General features: G+C 46.0%; 1 protein-coding gene across 1 annotated transcript in view; it reads right to left on the reverse strand.

Annotated features, from left to right (window-relative positions):
- Positions 1-336: 336 nt before the first annotated feature.
- The window catches only part of PPP6R2 (protein phosphatase 6 regulatory subunit 2), a 114084-nt gene continuing 97587 nt past the window's right edge, over positions 337-16833 (reverse strand). The window contains exons 22-24 of the mRNA XM_075728181.1: positions 16055-16262; positions 5091-5246; positions 337-3129 (exon numbers count right to left, since the gene is read on the reverse strand). Of these exons, the coding sequence (XP_075584296.1) occupies positions 3078-3129; positions 5091-5246; positions 16055-16262 (416 nt within the window). The 3' untranslated portion in view covers positions 337-3077. The remainder of the gene's footprint in view (positions 3130-5090; positions 5247-16054; positions 16263-16833) is intronic.

Here is a 16833-nt window from a genome sequence, read left to right on the forward strand (position 1 = left end):
ACTGGCTATGTTTAAATATATCATTAAAGCTTTCATTTAAATTTATAGACTCAAAGCCAAACGCTAACGAATGACAAGTTCAGGATCTGCAACGAAAGGCACAGGCAGACACGTCCTTGCGTATCTCTCCGAAACGTTCTGGGATGTTATTGCTGCCACTGGGATGTTCCGTGCCACTTTTCAGGTGGAGGTTGCCGCTCCCCAAACCAAGGCTTCATGAACAGATCGGGCGGGCACAGCCCATCGGTGTTCTTGCAACATCTGCCACCGCGGCTCCAGGTGACGTAAGGTGACCCCTCTCTATGACGTAACCTAATGCAAAGATCATTTATCTGTTTAACAAGGTGGCTGAAAACGTATCGAGCCAGAAGGATGATCGAATCGTGCCTGCTACGGACATTTCCCTTCAATCTCTCGATCCTACGCGGGCTCGGTCACAACGGGAGCACGGTGGAACCTGCAAGCACCACGGTCCAGAACCGTGCGTGAGAACAGACTGGAAGAGAACTATTGCCACCACCTGGCATTTAACGGGAGCGAAGCCCAGTCACGGTCTTCAACCAGCTGCTGGAATAAGCTGCACTGATGTTGTATCAGATGAATGACTTCAGTTTTCATAGTATCGTTTTTGGGTGTTTAAAGAATGCCTGAAGAGAACCTGATTTTCAGAAAACCTCTAGCACCAATCCTCTGAAAGTTAAGACTTTAACGTGTCTTCAATTAGGAACTCAAAACCACTAATCATTTCTGATAATCCTGGCCAAGAGTGGGATTGATTTCCGAAGAGCAAGCAGGGTAACCAAAGCAGAAAGTGAGATTTTTTTTTTTTTTTCCTCCCAGCGCAACGCAATTTTAAATTATTTATTTTAAATTACAAGGAGTGAGTGAGAAGACCTCCAGAACAACAGTACTGTGCCATGAAAGCACCTTCTTACCAAGTAATTGCAGCTGAGAGAAATCACAGCTATGTCAGCAGCATACACGTGGCCCACAACCCTAGCACACAACTTCAAGATGCACACAGTAATCCCATCCTGCTTTCTGCACTGCAACCTCCGTATCTGGTATTCCAGCAAAGCAAATCCTCAATTTTCCCTAAGAGCAAAAATGAAAATACGTTATCTTTGGGCACACAAGGATAACCTCGTGCTGCGGGTACGTCACCGTCGGATACTGATCCAGCAGAACAGACTGACTCTAACAGTGAAAACGTTTTGTTCACCTCACTCCCCCCCACCCCAAGCTCTCAATACAGTTAAGAAAATTTCATACGCACTACATACATATCACAGTTAAAAATAAAGTATTTTTTAAAAAGACTGAAGTCTGGCTAGGATGCCTTTGCTCATAACAACAGATCTGTGTGAGGTACTTTTTCATACTCACAGGGTAAAGTCCCTCGTTACGCACAAGTGAGAATATATCTGAAAATAAGCTATTTGGCTACCTATGTGTCAAGCTTCATGCTTTTATTCCAAAGTGAATGATTTTCCAGCTTAGGTCTTGGACTAATAAAATAAGCGGCATTTAACATTTGACAGGTGGATTTCAGCATACAGCTTACACACAAAAGCAGGCCCAGCTCTGTATCTACGACTACAGGGGTAGAGAATAAGCACTGGAGCACTGGTCGTGGTGATCCGCTGTCACCAGCCCGAGCCTGCTTCTGCAAGTGGCCCAACATCTACACCCGTATGATCTCCGTGCACAAGTCCGGTCTGGGAACAAGCTCAAAGCAGAGGCCGGCACCGCTCGGCGCAGCCCTGCGTCTGCAACTGGTACAGTCTTTACAGGAGCAAGGTCCTGCAGCCTACGCAGCAGATCCCGCGTTCCAGAGTCAAGTACGCACCTTCAACTGACCTTGCTCCCGGGCAGTTTGAAGCGCAGTCCACTTCTCCGTACTGTTTTACTCTACTATCCCGAGGCAGCGGAACGCACCCCCCCCCCCCCCAACCTTCTCCGTGACCGACTACCTGGGGACTAACAGCAGGAGTCCCGTGCTGGGGCCATTTCACTCTCCAATGTTGTCACTAGGTACAAAGTGCAAAAGTGTTGCTGTTCCTGCATCCATTAAAAACTTTAAAAACAGAACAAAACAAACAGAAAAGGATTTCCATAATAATTTGAAAATACATTAGTCTCCAAAAAGCCAGCAAACACCTGATAACCTGTTTGTGCCATATCTGCTCTCGTTCCTGCACGGCAGCAGTCCAGTGGATCATTATCCTCTCAGCTGGCAAACAACATGCTACCTTCTTTGCATACTCTCCAGCCAACGGAGGACGACATCCGGGAAGTTGAGTTTTGATGGCTCGGACAGAAGAGACCAATTGCTAACCGACCCAAGCTCCCGCAGCGAACTGCCACGTCTCCAGAGGAGAGAGCGCTGAGCAGTTCACTGGAATGCAGAGACTTCCCGTTTCTCAAGACAGTTCAGCATTTCAGCAAGTTAGCTACTTGGCCTCTGGCTTGGGAGAATGTCAATGACTTCCCTCCCACCCCACAAAAACGTAAAATAAAATCCCTCCCTGCTTCATCCCATTTAAAGTGTTTGCATCTTTTCCTCCTATGAAATGTTTCTGATAAGGCTTTATTGCTATACAAAAGCGGTGCAAATGCTGCCCAAAGACAGCTCCATCAGGAACTTTGGTCACACGACTGCGGGACTCTTGTGCACTGTCCAAGTCCCAGCGTTAGACCTGCTACCTTTCTGAAGAGAAGCTGAATACTGTGTGCAATAACACTAAGAAAATAGGACTGAACCCCAAATACAAAACAAAAACAAGGGAGAGAGGGAAGGGGACAAGGAACTAAAATTAGGCAGAAGGCTTGCTTGGGAAGAACCCCATCATTCCTGTGATGACTAACTGATCAATGCTACATTTAGACAATGCAAGTGTCTTTCAGAACAGATTGTTGGTGTTGAAACTGCGTGTCTGGTCCTGAATGCCAGCTCTCTCATCAATGCAGCATTTATTAAAAAATAAAATTAAAATGAAAAAAAAAAAAAATTGACAAATTGCATCACCAGGTAGCAGCCTGGCCTGGATCACACACGTCCCATTGCATCTGTTTCATCAAGCAGGGCCATTTAATGTGGCTTCAGCACAGGGCAAGACTTCTTCTTTCCTAAAGAGAAACCCAAAGAGTAACGTTAGAGAAACAACTTCTGGAACACACTCGCTCCTAAAGCTTACTTTCATCCTGGCTGGAAACTTTCCTCTTCTGTAGTATCTGAGCCAACCTTCCTCTATTTTTGTTTCTTCTGCCTGCTAAAACACTATGAGCTTCCTAATGAGAACCTCCTCCAAGTCCTTTACAAAATACTACATTCAAAAATCAAACTAGAAACTGAGAAGTCAGCTTTGACTGCCGATTGCACAACATTAATTCATTTATTGAACCAGAAGTTCGGAACATGGCCGTCAGGGTCCTGAGTCCTCCAGAAGGCTCTGACCTGACCAGCCTCGCCCGGGGCCTCCCCCCGGGCACCCTCCGCCGTCAGCCTGGGAGCTGGATTTAGGTCTTTGCCGGAGCTACGCCGTACGCGTGGCTTTGCACCTTCCCGCCGCAGACCTGCTGCCTTGACTCCATGGTTTGCCCCGGGACCCGGCTCGTCCCAGGATGAGGATGTGAATGGCGATCGCTGGATGGGGTCCCATGGACGGGGCACCTTGTCTGCAGGGGTTTCGCCCCACACTTTGCTGTCGCCCTCAGGTCCCGGCTCAGCTCCCCGGGCCCGCTGGTGCGCTCAGGGGTGCGGTGGGGAGACCCACCCGACGGGATACTTGGCTTCCTCCCCAGTACGAGTTACACTAGCGCTAGAATTTGTGTGAGACTGGCTGTAAATTGTGGGCTCAAATGCCAGGCAGTGGCCGTGCCAGGGAGATATAAGAATCATAGAATCGTTTAGGTTGGAAAAGACCTTTAAGATCACCCGGTCCAACCATTAACCTACACTACCAAGTCCACACTAAGCCAATCAAGGGTAGACCAGACTGAACCATGGCCCCCAGTGCCACCTCTGCCCGTTTTTTGAACGCTTCCAGGGATGGGGACTCCACCACCTCTCTGGGCAGCCTGGTCCAATTCCTGACCACCCTTTCCATAAAGAAATTTTTCCTAATTTCCAACCTAAACCTCCCCTGGCGCAGCTTAAGCCCATTTCCTCTCGTCCTATCACTAACTACATGGGAGAAGAGACCAACACCCACCTCCCTGCCCCCTCCTTTCAGGGAGTTGTAGAGAGCGATCAGGTCTCCCCTCAGCCTCCTCTTCTCCAGGCTGAACACCCCCAGCTCCCTCAGCCGCTCCTCATAAGAAGCAACAGTGCTGATGGCCAGGGCAGGTTTTAATGAGTGGAGTTGAGTGGCTTGGTTGCCTGAAGCTCAAAGTGCTGGTTAGATCTTCTTCCTCTCACCAAAAGTACCCAACAGGAGAAACTCCCACAGGATGGCCCAGATGTCTGGCTTCAGCTAGGCACCGTGCTCCGAGCTCCAACCTAACAGCAAGCTTGCTCCAGGAGGACGGAGACACCCGAGAGGCTGCCTGAGCTCAGGAAGAGCAGAAGCACCTCATCATCGATACGCATCTCTGGCCAAAACCAGGAGCCAGAGCAAAGCTGTGGAGGTGATCGCAGTAGGTATGCAGAAGGATTGCTTCCCGTATTCAGAAAGACCTAAGCTGTCACATTCACAAAAAATTATTACTATGATTTCTCCTTGAGATTACTTCCAGTTCCACTTATCAAAACACATTCCCACGTTTCCTCATAATACTTTAACTGTAAATGTCTGTATGTTCACCTAAACATACAAACCCATAGCATCTGAGTATTTGTTATGATGGGTAAGAAGTAAGAAGTCCATTATTTTAATAAAACAGATGACTTGACAGCACTTTTTGGAAACTGGAAGACATGGGCAATATATCGCAGTAATAGCTCTACACTACCTGCAGTATAATGCACTCCAGATGTACTACTCGTGTAACTTGGACCGTACGCTAATGGTAGAATAACGGCATTCAGTGACACGGTTAAAACCGATTCTCTGTCACAGACTGGTAAAGGAGAGTTTGGACGATCTCACCTGTCTTTTGTGGCCGTTTCCGTGACAGCCGTGACAACAGCAGCGGTGTTCTGGTGCTCCTCCGGGTGCTGAGCCACGTTGTTCAGGGGTTTGGATGCTTTTGTCGTTCCCATGTCAGTGATGGCCAGCTTATCAATAACCATGCAGTCTGCATCACTGTGTGGGGAGAATTCAAGTTGCCATTAAAATGTCAATTAACGGGGCTTAAATTCCAACAGAGAAAAAAAAAATATTCCTCCTCCTCTCCTAGCACAGGCCACAAAAATCCCATAAAGAAATAAGAACTGAAAATAAACTGGAATTAAAAAGCAGCGCGTACATCCCAGAGGCTACGTTTCCTAAAAATCAACAAGACACCAAATACGCACAAGAACGACAGCTCCTCAAGAAAGGCATTCCCGTGTCCTGCAGCAGAATCCGGCCCGAGAGTCCCCCATGTACCCACTGCCTACAAAGCAGACATTTTACCGCCCTCCGCAACTACCTCTGCTGGCGCGCTCTCCTACGGACCAACAGAAAGCAAACAGTAGCAGGATGGAGTGCAGTCGGCCAAGCCTTTGCAAGTTTAGAGGGTCCAGAAAGTCAAGTTTATCACTGGGAGCCACAAAGCAAAAGCAGACCGCTTGCCTTGGCAGCGCCTGGAGACCGTCAGCACCAGCACACAGCAGCGCAGCCCGGGCTGGAAGGAGCCTCCGAAGCCCCTCTGGTCCAGCCTCTCGTGGGAAAGGCAGCCTAGAGGAGCTCGCCTCTCCTGGAATCGCCCGCCGCTACGCAACCCCGCCAAGCAGATTTCCAAGCCTGCTGCTCCTTAAGCTGCTGGGTTTGGCAAAGCGTGTTTCTGATCTAACACGGGCACCTGCGCTGCTCTGCTCTACAGATTTTGGCACCTGATACTTCTGTGTGCACCTAGGAAAGACTTAAATTTAAGTACGGAACCTAAGATCCTGAGGAAGAAAAAAAAGTTGACTGGATGTTCATGAGTGGTATCTTCAGAAGCCAAACACGGCTAAATTAACGTGCTTTCAGCAACACAGCAGACAGATTCCCACGCCTGAGGGATAACATTTCCAATGACGGCTCCCTACAACAAAACAGAAGCTCGGATCCCGAAAAAGGAAAAAAACTGCTAGCACAAAACCTCCAAATCTTCTACATTTGTATTTGAAAGACCCATATTTCTAACTGGAGAAGTTATTTCTGTGAACATCTTTATTTTTTGCCTTCTAAGGCAGAGGACAAGCTTGCACATGACTGATCTTCCTCACAGTTTCAACCCAGTCCCAGTTTCAAGACTGATTTCTTCTCCTTTCAGAGAGCATGCCTACAAAAATGGAAGGAAAGCGCAGTAGATGACTGAGCTGGAACCCTGTCACCAGCTGCCGGGGGAGTTTATAATGCATACATATAATCACAGTCTGGTAATTAAGACATGTGACAGTGATTTTGAGATCAAGGTTCTATTTCTGTAGCTACTTTTCTGTGTGCTCTTGAAAAAAATACATTAAAAAATGAGGAAAAATGAGATCAAAACATTTATCTTCCTAAAGGGCTAACACGCTCTTAAAAAGAAATACCACAAGTACAAAAATATACCTTAGAGAAACTGCAGGGGATAGATGAGACAGCAGAGAATTGAACTAAGTTGCCAGAAATGCCATTAGACAATGACTTCCCACACAAGAAACTGGAGCTCGTGAAATTTAAGTCGCTCGAAGATAAACTTCTTAAATTCAATCACTAAAATTTCCATGACACAAGGGTTCCGATGTTATGAAGTCCTGAGGTTACCTGACCATGAAGGGGGCATGGAATTTTCTCTCTCTCCAACAGGCTCGCGGAAAAGCAAAGCTGGGCACGCAAACCTCTGCAGAAGGACACTTGGAGACCAAACCAACGGGGTAAAACAGAACAAGGAATTTGTGTGGAACACAGAATGCTATGACCCACCCAGGAGGGTTAATACCAGTATCTAATTCTAGCCTAGACTGAACTCTAGTACCTATAAATATTTTGCATTAGTATTCCTCTGGTCAGCTTATTTTTAGCAGCTAGCTGCGTCCCTTAAACACCAGCCTTGTGTAACCCTGCCGCCAGCGCAAGCGGCCACCTCCGTATCGCCGAACAGCCCGGTTACGTGCGGCAAACCCTGACCGGGCTGAGGGCACGGATGGAGAGCACGCTACCCGCACAGAATAAAACTGTTCTCTCATGAGGCTGGTTAAGGCAGCCTAAGGAAGAAGAGTTATCAGCAACCACATCTGTATCTGCTGCAGAGTCTCCTGAGTTAAGCTCTGCAAACAGATCTCTCATACTTCCCACTCCAGACGGAATGAGGAATTGTTAAGCTCGAATTCAAAGCCACTTGTACAAATTTTCCAACAGCAAGTGTAAGTCTGTCCAGAATTGTGGTTTTTTTCACAATGGACAAGCGCTCAGCACAAACAACTTGTGAATGCCACCTACAGCCGTGCCCACTGCACTTTCCAACACAAGAGCCAGGACAATTTTCCTTTATGTTCACCAAGTTCAACATCGTAGCCAAATTCTGCAACTTAACCACCAAGTTTGTAAATACTACTCTGGAGGTCACTTGTAACAGAGCCTCCTCTCTTTCTACAAGCACTGCAATGCCTTCTGAGATATCTGACCACCCCCAGCGCACAAGATCAATGTCCACGCACTTCAGCCTTACCAGAAAATAAGACTAGAAAACACGACCTGCATTATTAGGCCCAGTCATCTTGCCTTCCGGAAGGTTAGAACAGAGTTTGCATGAGATAAGTTGGAGATGTCTCCTCCTAACCACTGGCTGGTTGCTTCGGGACAGCCCTGGCACAGTCTGCTGGTGTTCTCCCCACCTGGATGCTTGGTGAGTATTGGGCTTAGCAGAGCTGATCAAGTTTGCTTCACCGTAGGTGTAACACAGCTGAGCTCAAAGCATCCCGAACAGGACAGTCTCTGCTTGACCTTTACGCAACAGGGCTTCTGCAGGAGAACTTTAAGAAGATAGTCTTGGGGTCTACAGACAGAAGAAGCTTTGTGGCAGCAGAGGACTATTATTGCCTGGTGTTTAACAAAGTGAAGAAAGCAGGCAATTAATCAGCTGGGAATCTCCGGGGCAGGTAAATACCTGTGTGCTACTACAGACACTGGCAAGGAATACCTCCTGCCGGAGCCAGCGTCAGAACGTGGGACTTGGTGAGTTTTGGCCACAGTCCCTCGAGGGCGATGAACTGAGGAATACCCTCCAACAACACACTTCACTTTGAAGCAAAGCGGGGGGTTGTGAGAGAGTGAAAGGAAAACACGGCAGTCGTTCTCGCTTACTCTTCCTGACGTGTTTGTTACCTCACACGTACCTTTCGTATCTTAAACATCACCTATGGTTTGTCTTCTAAGGCAGCAAGTTCCTTGGGGCAGGTACCATCACATCTCCTCTGGGTGATGCGTACTACCAAGCACTCGGGCTTCACTTAGAGTAATTATGTGATAAATTACAATAATAATTTTAAGCTACGAAGCATTCAAAATACTACTTCTTCAAAAGCTCTTATTTTACGTTAACTGATGTGTACATGTATTAAACAAGGAAGGCTACCGAAACACTTCTGGTCAAAGTCACTGTCTGTGCAAAATGTACGCACGCATGCACGCACGCACATACTGCCTCGCCACCGGGGAACGTGAACAGGCTTTCTGCTACCCCAGCAACCAGAAGAGAAGGCAGTCACGGGAAGCAGTGACAGTGCTACATCTGGTTTCAAGAAGGCTTCCGGTGACCTCTCCCAAACGCCCGCACACTGCTTTAGACAAGGGCCTTGAGAAAATGAACGCTGGCTGCTAGCTGCCTCTGGGGAAGGCTCCACCTTCTGCTGGAAGCCCACCAGGACTTGCGCATCCTGCACTCGCGTGAATGCTTTGCAGAGATTTGCTTTTCACACGCGACTGAAAACTTGCAGCGCTCTCATGTCACGAGCTTCAACTACATCAACTTCTTAGAGAAAAGTCTGCCATAAGGATAGCATGGAGTTCTCAGCTATTGCTACGTGTAATACAATACATGTAAATAAGAAAATATCATATAAAGAATAAATAAGAAATATTAAGTAAGTAAATAAGAAAATTTAGGTAAATAAGTAAATAAGGAACATTATATATCCTCCTTCCAGACCTTAGGTGCTACAAAACGGTTGTTCATTCTTTTTTGCTCTAATGCCCAAATCCTGCACATGCAAAGCTTCCTCCAACTAACAATACAACTGGTTTCCTTGCAGTGCAGTTTCTTCTTAGAAAAACAGGATTCAAGGAAGTTCACACTTCATAATTACCAAAGTTGTCATAAACGCATTCTGTATCAAAACTGATACCCAGTTAAAATAAAGTGATACGCTGTTCTCTTTAGGAAGATGAAAATGTCAGGAGCTCACTTAACTTTTGGTAACAATTCAGTTCTTCCTGTAGATTTCCACCAGCTTTACAGAGAAAATGCTTTGGCACTGCAATTTTTTTGACCACCTCTCTCTTGCCCACTTTCATTATGCAAACTTCTTTTTAACACCCATTTCGACAGCACTACTGCAAAACACATCACGCTCTCCCCCTGTCTTTCCACTGCTCTCTACTGAGAGCCTTTTGGATCTAGCAAGACGAATTAAGCTGTGAGAGCTTTGCTGGTGGTTCAGATGAGCCAAACTGACCCTCAATTGTGGTGCCAGATGGAAATCCACACGCTCCAGCACCTAGTGCAGCTCTTCCCGGCGCTAAGTGCGGTACTGATCTACGTCCCATTGCCAAAGGGTCTGCAAAGAATTCAGGCTGCAGTCCCCAATGATCGAAGAGCTTTACGTATTTCAGGAAAGAAGGATTTGACACCGAACGAAACAGCCTTAGAGTTCAATTCTACCCACCTCTGAAGCTCACTACTGTGGCTCCTGGGATACACTTTAGATATCCTCTAGTCTCTTTGGTAAACAATTAGTATCACAGACAACAAAACACTGTGAAGACACACTAAGAAAAACAGTGGTACTATGAACAAAGAAGCAAGACGTGTGTAAAAGCGTACCTAAACACAGGTCTCATGCTGAGCCCACAAGCAAGTCCTTAAAAACCAGGCTCTGCAACGACCAACCACAAGACAAAGTAAGAGATGCAAGAGCAGCCATGCCACACACATATTTCTCAACACACTGGAAAATTACTCGTTGGCTGTTAATTAGACACAGTCACACAACATGGGAGGTCCGGCTTCCAAATTTACATGCAATCTTCCATTAAAGAGGCCAACACTCACGTCAGCTTAGAAGATCCCATCTACACCAATTATTGCACTAAGCGTTCATCTTGGATTGGAAAAGCTCTCTGGTGAAATGGGACCTCAGATCAGGCGCTTTTATGTTTCTTTCTGAATAAACGTACGCTGATATGCAGCCAAATTTTACAAAAATGGTGGTGTCATGCTCCGTGCCCCATTGCCCCCAGCATGCTCGTTTCCCCTCCTCATCTGTTCGAAGCATTCCAGCAACTCTTGGCACTTAGGCAGCGAACCGAGACGCAAGCCAGGCGACCGTTTCTCGCGCCGATGTTTCATGCTCGTGGCGTGCAATGGCGAATCCCAACGTCATGCAAGATGAACAGTCGGCAGGCACAGAAAAGAAAAACGTATCCCAAGACGGGAGAGCTCAAAACATCCACTGTGACAACGTCACTCCACTCAGCTTGGGAAACTGGAGGGTGATTTTCTCTACTGCACGCAAGCGGACGCTGCACTGGAACTCCTTGCTCAGCAACAGCCAAGGCCAACAGCCGCCCTGCGCAAGCCCCCGGCCCCCTCCCGGCCCCCACGCCCGCAGCAATGGGAGGAACCACTGCCAGCTGCTATTTCTGAGCTATTTCAGCAATTTCAGGGTGTCACTGCTGGTAGAACGAAAGTTAAGGACTTTCACCCAGAACCGTGTATGATCAGAAACAAGAGGAGACTTTTACACTGATTTTGCAGCAACTGTAATGCAGAAATTTCTGCAAAATGGCAAAATTTCTGCAAAATGGCAAAATTTCTGCAAAATGCAGAAATTGCTAGTGTTGTCTCATTTTCACCTCAGTTGTAAGGAAACCGCTGCAGCACCTACAGTGTCTGCCTCCAAAGCTGAGGAATGTGCTACATGAAAGTTGGTATCATACAGACACAGAAGAAATACATTTGGTTTTAACAGGCAGCCACCACTATTGTTCAGATGGATTCCAGCCTCCCCACTAAACTTTCCTTTTCAGTTGCTTATCCGAGCTAGTTGGGTGAGGAGGCACCAGGGAGAAGGGGAGAGTAAACATATTCAACCATTTAAAAAAAAAAAAATTAAAGGGGGAAAAAGCATTTCGGGTAAAGTTAATAAACTGAATGAGAAATTAAAAGTTACAAACATCCCGAGCCCACTATCACCACACACAGCAGAAGCTGGATTCTGTTATTATTAAGTGCAGCTCATCTTTTAAGAAGCTGCTTAGAAAGCTTATTTGAACAATTCGGCAGCGAAATACTTCAGACAGCTTTTGAAAATCATAAAGAAGAAACGCAAAAGCTGGGGATAATAACATGCAATTAAAAATTAAGCACACAGATATGGAAATGCAAGTCATTTCCCACAAGAAGTACTGCTCACATCGCATACGCTTTTGCAGCCATTATTCTGCTCGCCCCATTAAACGCAAGTCTCATGACTGTTCTGCTACGCACGGATCGATAAAGACGAGCAGGGCGGCGCTGCCCGGGCTAACGCCGCTGCAGAGCCCTCGCCTTTCACCTGCCTCATTCAGCGATCGTTTCCACAACCTCAGCAAAGCCTTGCAGAAATTTCGGAGATCTTCACAGCTTGCGCTTGCTCTGAACAGCTTCCAGAACACTCATCCAGTCAAATACTGGCACGGGCTACACCTCTCGGATCACTCATTAACAGCGTGAATATTACTGCATTTTTCCGGAAAAAAAGTACAGCCTGATAGCACGTACTGCGAGATAAAGGCAGTACGTACTCGCTGACTTCGGGAAGTTTTCTGCACTCTTTCATAAGCTTGTTAAAATGGCATTGTTAATTATTAAAACAGTAAGTTAAATACGTACACGGTGTAATTACAACTATTTTAAAATACCACACAGCTTACGATTCTGAAAGCCTTTAGTCTCTGGAGGCTGCAGGCACGTGCTGGGCTACATTTCCTGAACCTGCTGCTCAGAGAAGCCAGGACGGTATTTCTGTTCATGGGGTAGCCGTCCTTTCTGGATATGAAAGTGTACGTGCTTGCTGTAACACACTCCTCTTCAAATGGAACAGTTATGAGACATGCTTATTACAGTGAATTTCTCTTTTTGTCTCTGATCCCATCCAGAAATTACAGCAAAGTCTTGCTAGCTTGCACAGTGCCTGGGAAAATTCATTTGGATGAATTCAAATGGATGAGTTCTAGAAAATAATTAGTAAAACCCCACAATTTAAAACAGAAAGAAAACTTGGGGGGGGGAAGTATTTTGTGTTAAAAAAAAAAAAAAAAAGCCTTTGGAAAACACACCAACCATGATTTTATGGCATATTACAGCATACAAGAGAAATATTTGTTAGTGCTGTTGTGAGAAAGTCTCAAGAGACTTGACCACTACCCCATGTAGGACAGGCAGCAATTCCAGGAGCGTGGGCGTTAGCAAGCGGCAGTCAGCAAGGCTTTCCTACAGTCATCTTGACCAGAGCACGAACTGTCCTCTTAAAATAATAATAATAAAAAAATCCTATTTGCAGAAAGAGCTCACAAACAGGTGGAATGGCAGAAGCTCAAGGACACGATGCATGAAACTACTAAACACCGTATCTGCTTTTTAATGGCTCATCAACGGCTACGTTGACTGCGCGCATACTTTCACAAAGGGCTGTAACGCAAGCTCAAATTCAGGTTTTCGAAATGTAATTTCTAGGATCTGTTTTAGCTGATTGTGAAAAGATGAGCTTTCCCAGTCCAACGGTCCAACAGCTCTTTTTCCAGCCCAGCATGGAGTAACTAATGGGAGAAACTACGTGTCAGGTGGATGTTTGGAACCCTGAGGCGGTCGCCGTCATACATACCCTCCGACTGCAGGTCTAAATACTCTGAGCAATACCCACAGCGAGAGGGAAAGGCAGCGAGAGAGGCAGAAATGGAAAGAAAGCAAAGAAAGGAAGAAAAAGAAAACAGTAAAGATTGCTGAAAAAACAGACAAAAGAGTTAACTTTGCAACCGTATCCTCAAGCGGTGTTCCTGCCGGGAGAATACGCAGGAACATTTTAAAAGCTGTTTCAAGGAGTACAATCACTGAACACGGCCTTTTCCACATAAAATTCAGATCAATACACAAAAAAGCAGCAGATTCAATACACCGTAAAAAGCATCTTTCTCAAGCCTAACACACACGTTCTGAAGTTACCGAAGAGTGAGATTTGGCAATACTGGAAGCTCTTTAGTCAGAGAACTTCTGCAAAACTACTTATTTTTTCACATGAAACTACCCTATAGAATTAGATATAGGAAAGGAAGTTAGCTAAATACATTTAAAGTAGATTAGTTACCTAAATACATCTGAAACGGCTTCTTTCTGTGTGATTTTTAAACTACTAATATGGCTCCTTTGAGCAGAACTGCCACGAGGGACATTCTACTAAGCCACACGAGGACCAATAATTAAATTTTGGGGCAGTATGGGCAGGCAGAGAAGCATCAGCAGTTACGACGATGAGCGTGGAGGGTATTAAAGGTATGTACTGTAACATCTGGGTCTTTCATGACCTAGCGATGGCAGAATCTACAGAGTCCTTGTGCAGCTCCAAGGAGTATTAAAGATCTCCACTGCAGATTTCAGTATTGTAGGGAGGGGAAAAAAGGAGAGGGAAGACCCATTTCTACAGAAAGAGGAGTGTGGTGTGGTAAAAGTTGAGCACGTCTGGGGAAGTGCTTGTAGGAAGTCATCAAGAACGACATATTCAATCTGAAAAATTCTTAGACTTTTACTATAGTTCATTTCCTCAGAATCATTAAAGAATATGGCAAGAAATGAATATATTCACTACTGGCCATTTGAGTTTAACTGCATCTGTTCCAACAGAGGCAGACCGGTTCAGGAGAGCTGAGGCTACCAGGACGTTTCCATTATCGTCACCGGTCAATACGGCAATTCGTACGCCGGCAGAAACCTGGCCGCTAACCAGATCTGGAGCAGCTGAGATCACCATCTATGTAACAGGTTATGTCTTCCCACAGCTTCTATTTTGATTTTTGGCTACGGTTATAGTTGTGGAAAGCTACAGACACCTTTGAAGTGGAGACCGTGGTTATTCAAGTATTTACTTTCTTTGCCAAAATGGAATTAGTTTTGTAGAGCTGCAGTCATGCAAAACCAAGCCGGTTCTGGAAGCCTTGTCCTAATTGAAAGTGCTCGAGATATGTACACTTATTTAGGGAGAAAAACACATTCAAAATTACACCGCCTGAAACAGCAGCATAGCCCACAACATCTAACCAGCCAAATCAGGGGAAAAAAAAAAAAATTGCCTACCTGCTAGGAAATAAATGGAAGACATAAGAACATGCCAAATAAGATTTACACTGCTACTGTGAATGAAGACAGTCACATGTGCAATACTGCCCGGCTCACAAACACCATGCTTTCAGAGAGGAAGCACATCTGGAGCACAGAGTTTGTTTTAGATACACATGCCGATGGATTTAATTAGGTATCATTCAAGTGCAATGAAAACTGGAAAAGGAGGTGCTGCTTCTAGCACAGCAGGCAGTATTCTTATGCTCCCCATCTTCCATTTTTCGTGAAGCCGGTCTGGTTGGCCATGCCATCCCTATGCATACAAACTAACTCAATTTATCAAAACAGCTCTTCAGATGCCGTCACTGCAAGCAAAGAAATCTCAGGCATCTCCCTCATTTCAAGCATGAAGGGTAAAGGCCATTTGAGGTGGACATCAGAAATAAAATCCAGTCACGTTATTAAAAACTCAATTCAGAGTTGCCTAACCAAACATACCTTTGGTTAACTTCCTCCCCAATTTTACCTAGTTCTGTAATCCCACTTCTTTTCCGAGCCACTGCTTTTTAACTCCTCGTAGCTATCTGCTGGAGTGCGTACGCATGCCAAGCAGCCCATGTTGACTGTCCAATAAAGTCACATAACCACAACATTATAAAAAGGAAGTACCTGTTCCTGAGTCAGATGCCTAAACTACAGGGACTCCAACTAGTTAAATTAGACCCTACATACCTGTAAGGAATATGAGGAAAAAACCCAAGTATCTTAAAATTGGGTAATATTTCTGGATGCACCAAAGTGAACTAGATGCTGACTTGTTTTGAAAAGCAACTTCCCCTCTCAAATGATGCGAGTAGGCTAGATTCGAGCACTTGCAATTCCAACCAAATTGCTGCCCAAAAGCTAACAAATCTCAGGATCTTCTGTATCTTTTTTCTGGCGTTTTTCATTTTTTATCATTTATTGTCTATAATCTACTGCTTTGACAATGAGGGGAAAATGATGGCTGGAGCCATTTAAGTCTTGCCCTTGCAAGACTACACTGACTCCACGCCAGACCTTGCACTTGCCATCATGTGAGGCTTTGCTCAACTCTTCTGTGCGCTCTGACCTGGCATCCCTGCCACGAGCCCCGGCCCGGATCTCCCTCTCAGGCCAGACAGACAGACGGGCGATGCTTCCGTGATGTAGCTCGGTGGCTAAAATGAGCCACACACGTTTCTTAAAACAAACGCATTTTAAACGTTTTCTTAAAACAACCCCCCTGTGACAAGAAAGCTGCAAGACACCCTCACACAGGACATTTGGAACCGTGGCGTAAAAGGGAAGAGCAACACATTAAGCCCTAGCCACACAAGGGGCTAAAACCAGGGCAGAGCAGGACCCCAGCCCAAGGAGATTCCTTTCGCACCTGGTGAAAACAGCCTTCTCGTTTTTAGCATCCATAGTCAGCTTGATGGTTTCCTGGCCTGAGCCTGTGCTGATGGTTTCTGTGACGATATCAGCTTTATCCTCCTCCTCGTCGCTGTCGGAGCCGCCAGAGGAGCTGCTGTCTGAGGCCACCAGCGGCGCTTTCCTCGTGACACAGACGTTCCAAGCACAGGGAGAGGCAGTGTTGACTGAGAAAAGCAAATAATTCACATTGTAAAATGAACAAAACCACCGGAACAACTCCCCAGGTACGACCCCGAGTAAGTAGGGTGGTGTAAAACCGAGTGTTTAGAACTACTGCAAATTTTGAGATGATCGTTTCTGTGCAGATCCCACAGCATGCAATATGATTTTTGCAAGTAAGGGAAAAGCCCGACCCCACAAATCAGTGTTCTCCACCTGCCGCCTCACGCCTGCGTTTAACACAAACAGCAGAGGAGACTATTTTCTTCACTTGTTGAACTCTGAACGGAGGATTAAGGCAGTCTCTGGCGTCCCTCCCGACTGCGACCTCGCTCTGAGAACTTGTGGCATCATTTAAGCAGCTACGCTTTTTGATGCGTTCATTGGTTTCGATTCCACGTGCAAGGAAAGCCTCTCACAAAAGTGGCAAAGAAGTGTTGCAGCCTCAGAAAGTGTTTTTCTTCCCAAAGCTGGTACCTGCTGATGCAACTTGATGCAAGGCACAGCGCCTGACGGAAGATCGCTACCTGGGTGGACTTAAACAATGCGCCTACGTAAAGCGGTCATCGCATGCGG

Source organism: Pelecanus crispus, chromosome 1 (assembly GCF_030463565.1).
Source record: "Pelecanus crispus isolate bPelCri1 chromosome 1, bPelCri1.pri, whole genome shotgun sequence".
Lineage (NCBI taxonomy): Eukaryota > Metazoa > Chordata > Aves > Pelecaniformes > Pelecanidae > Pelecanus > Pelecanus crispus.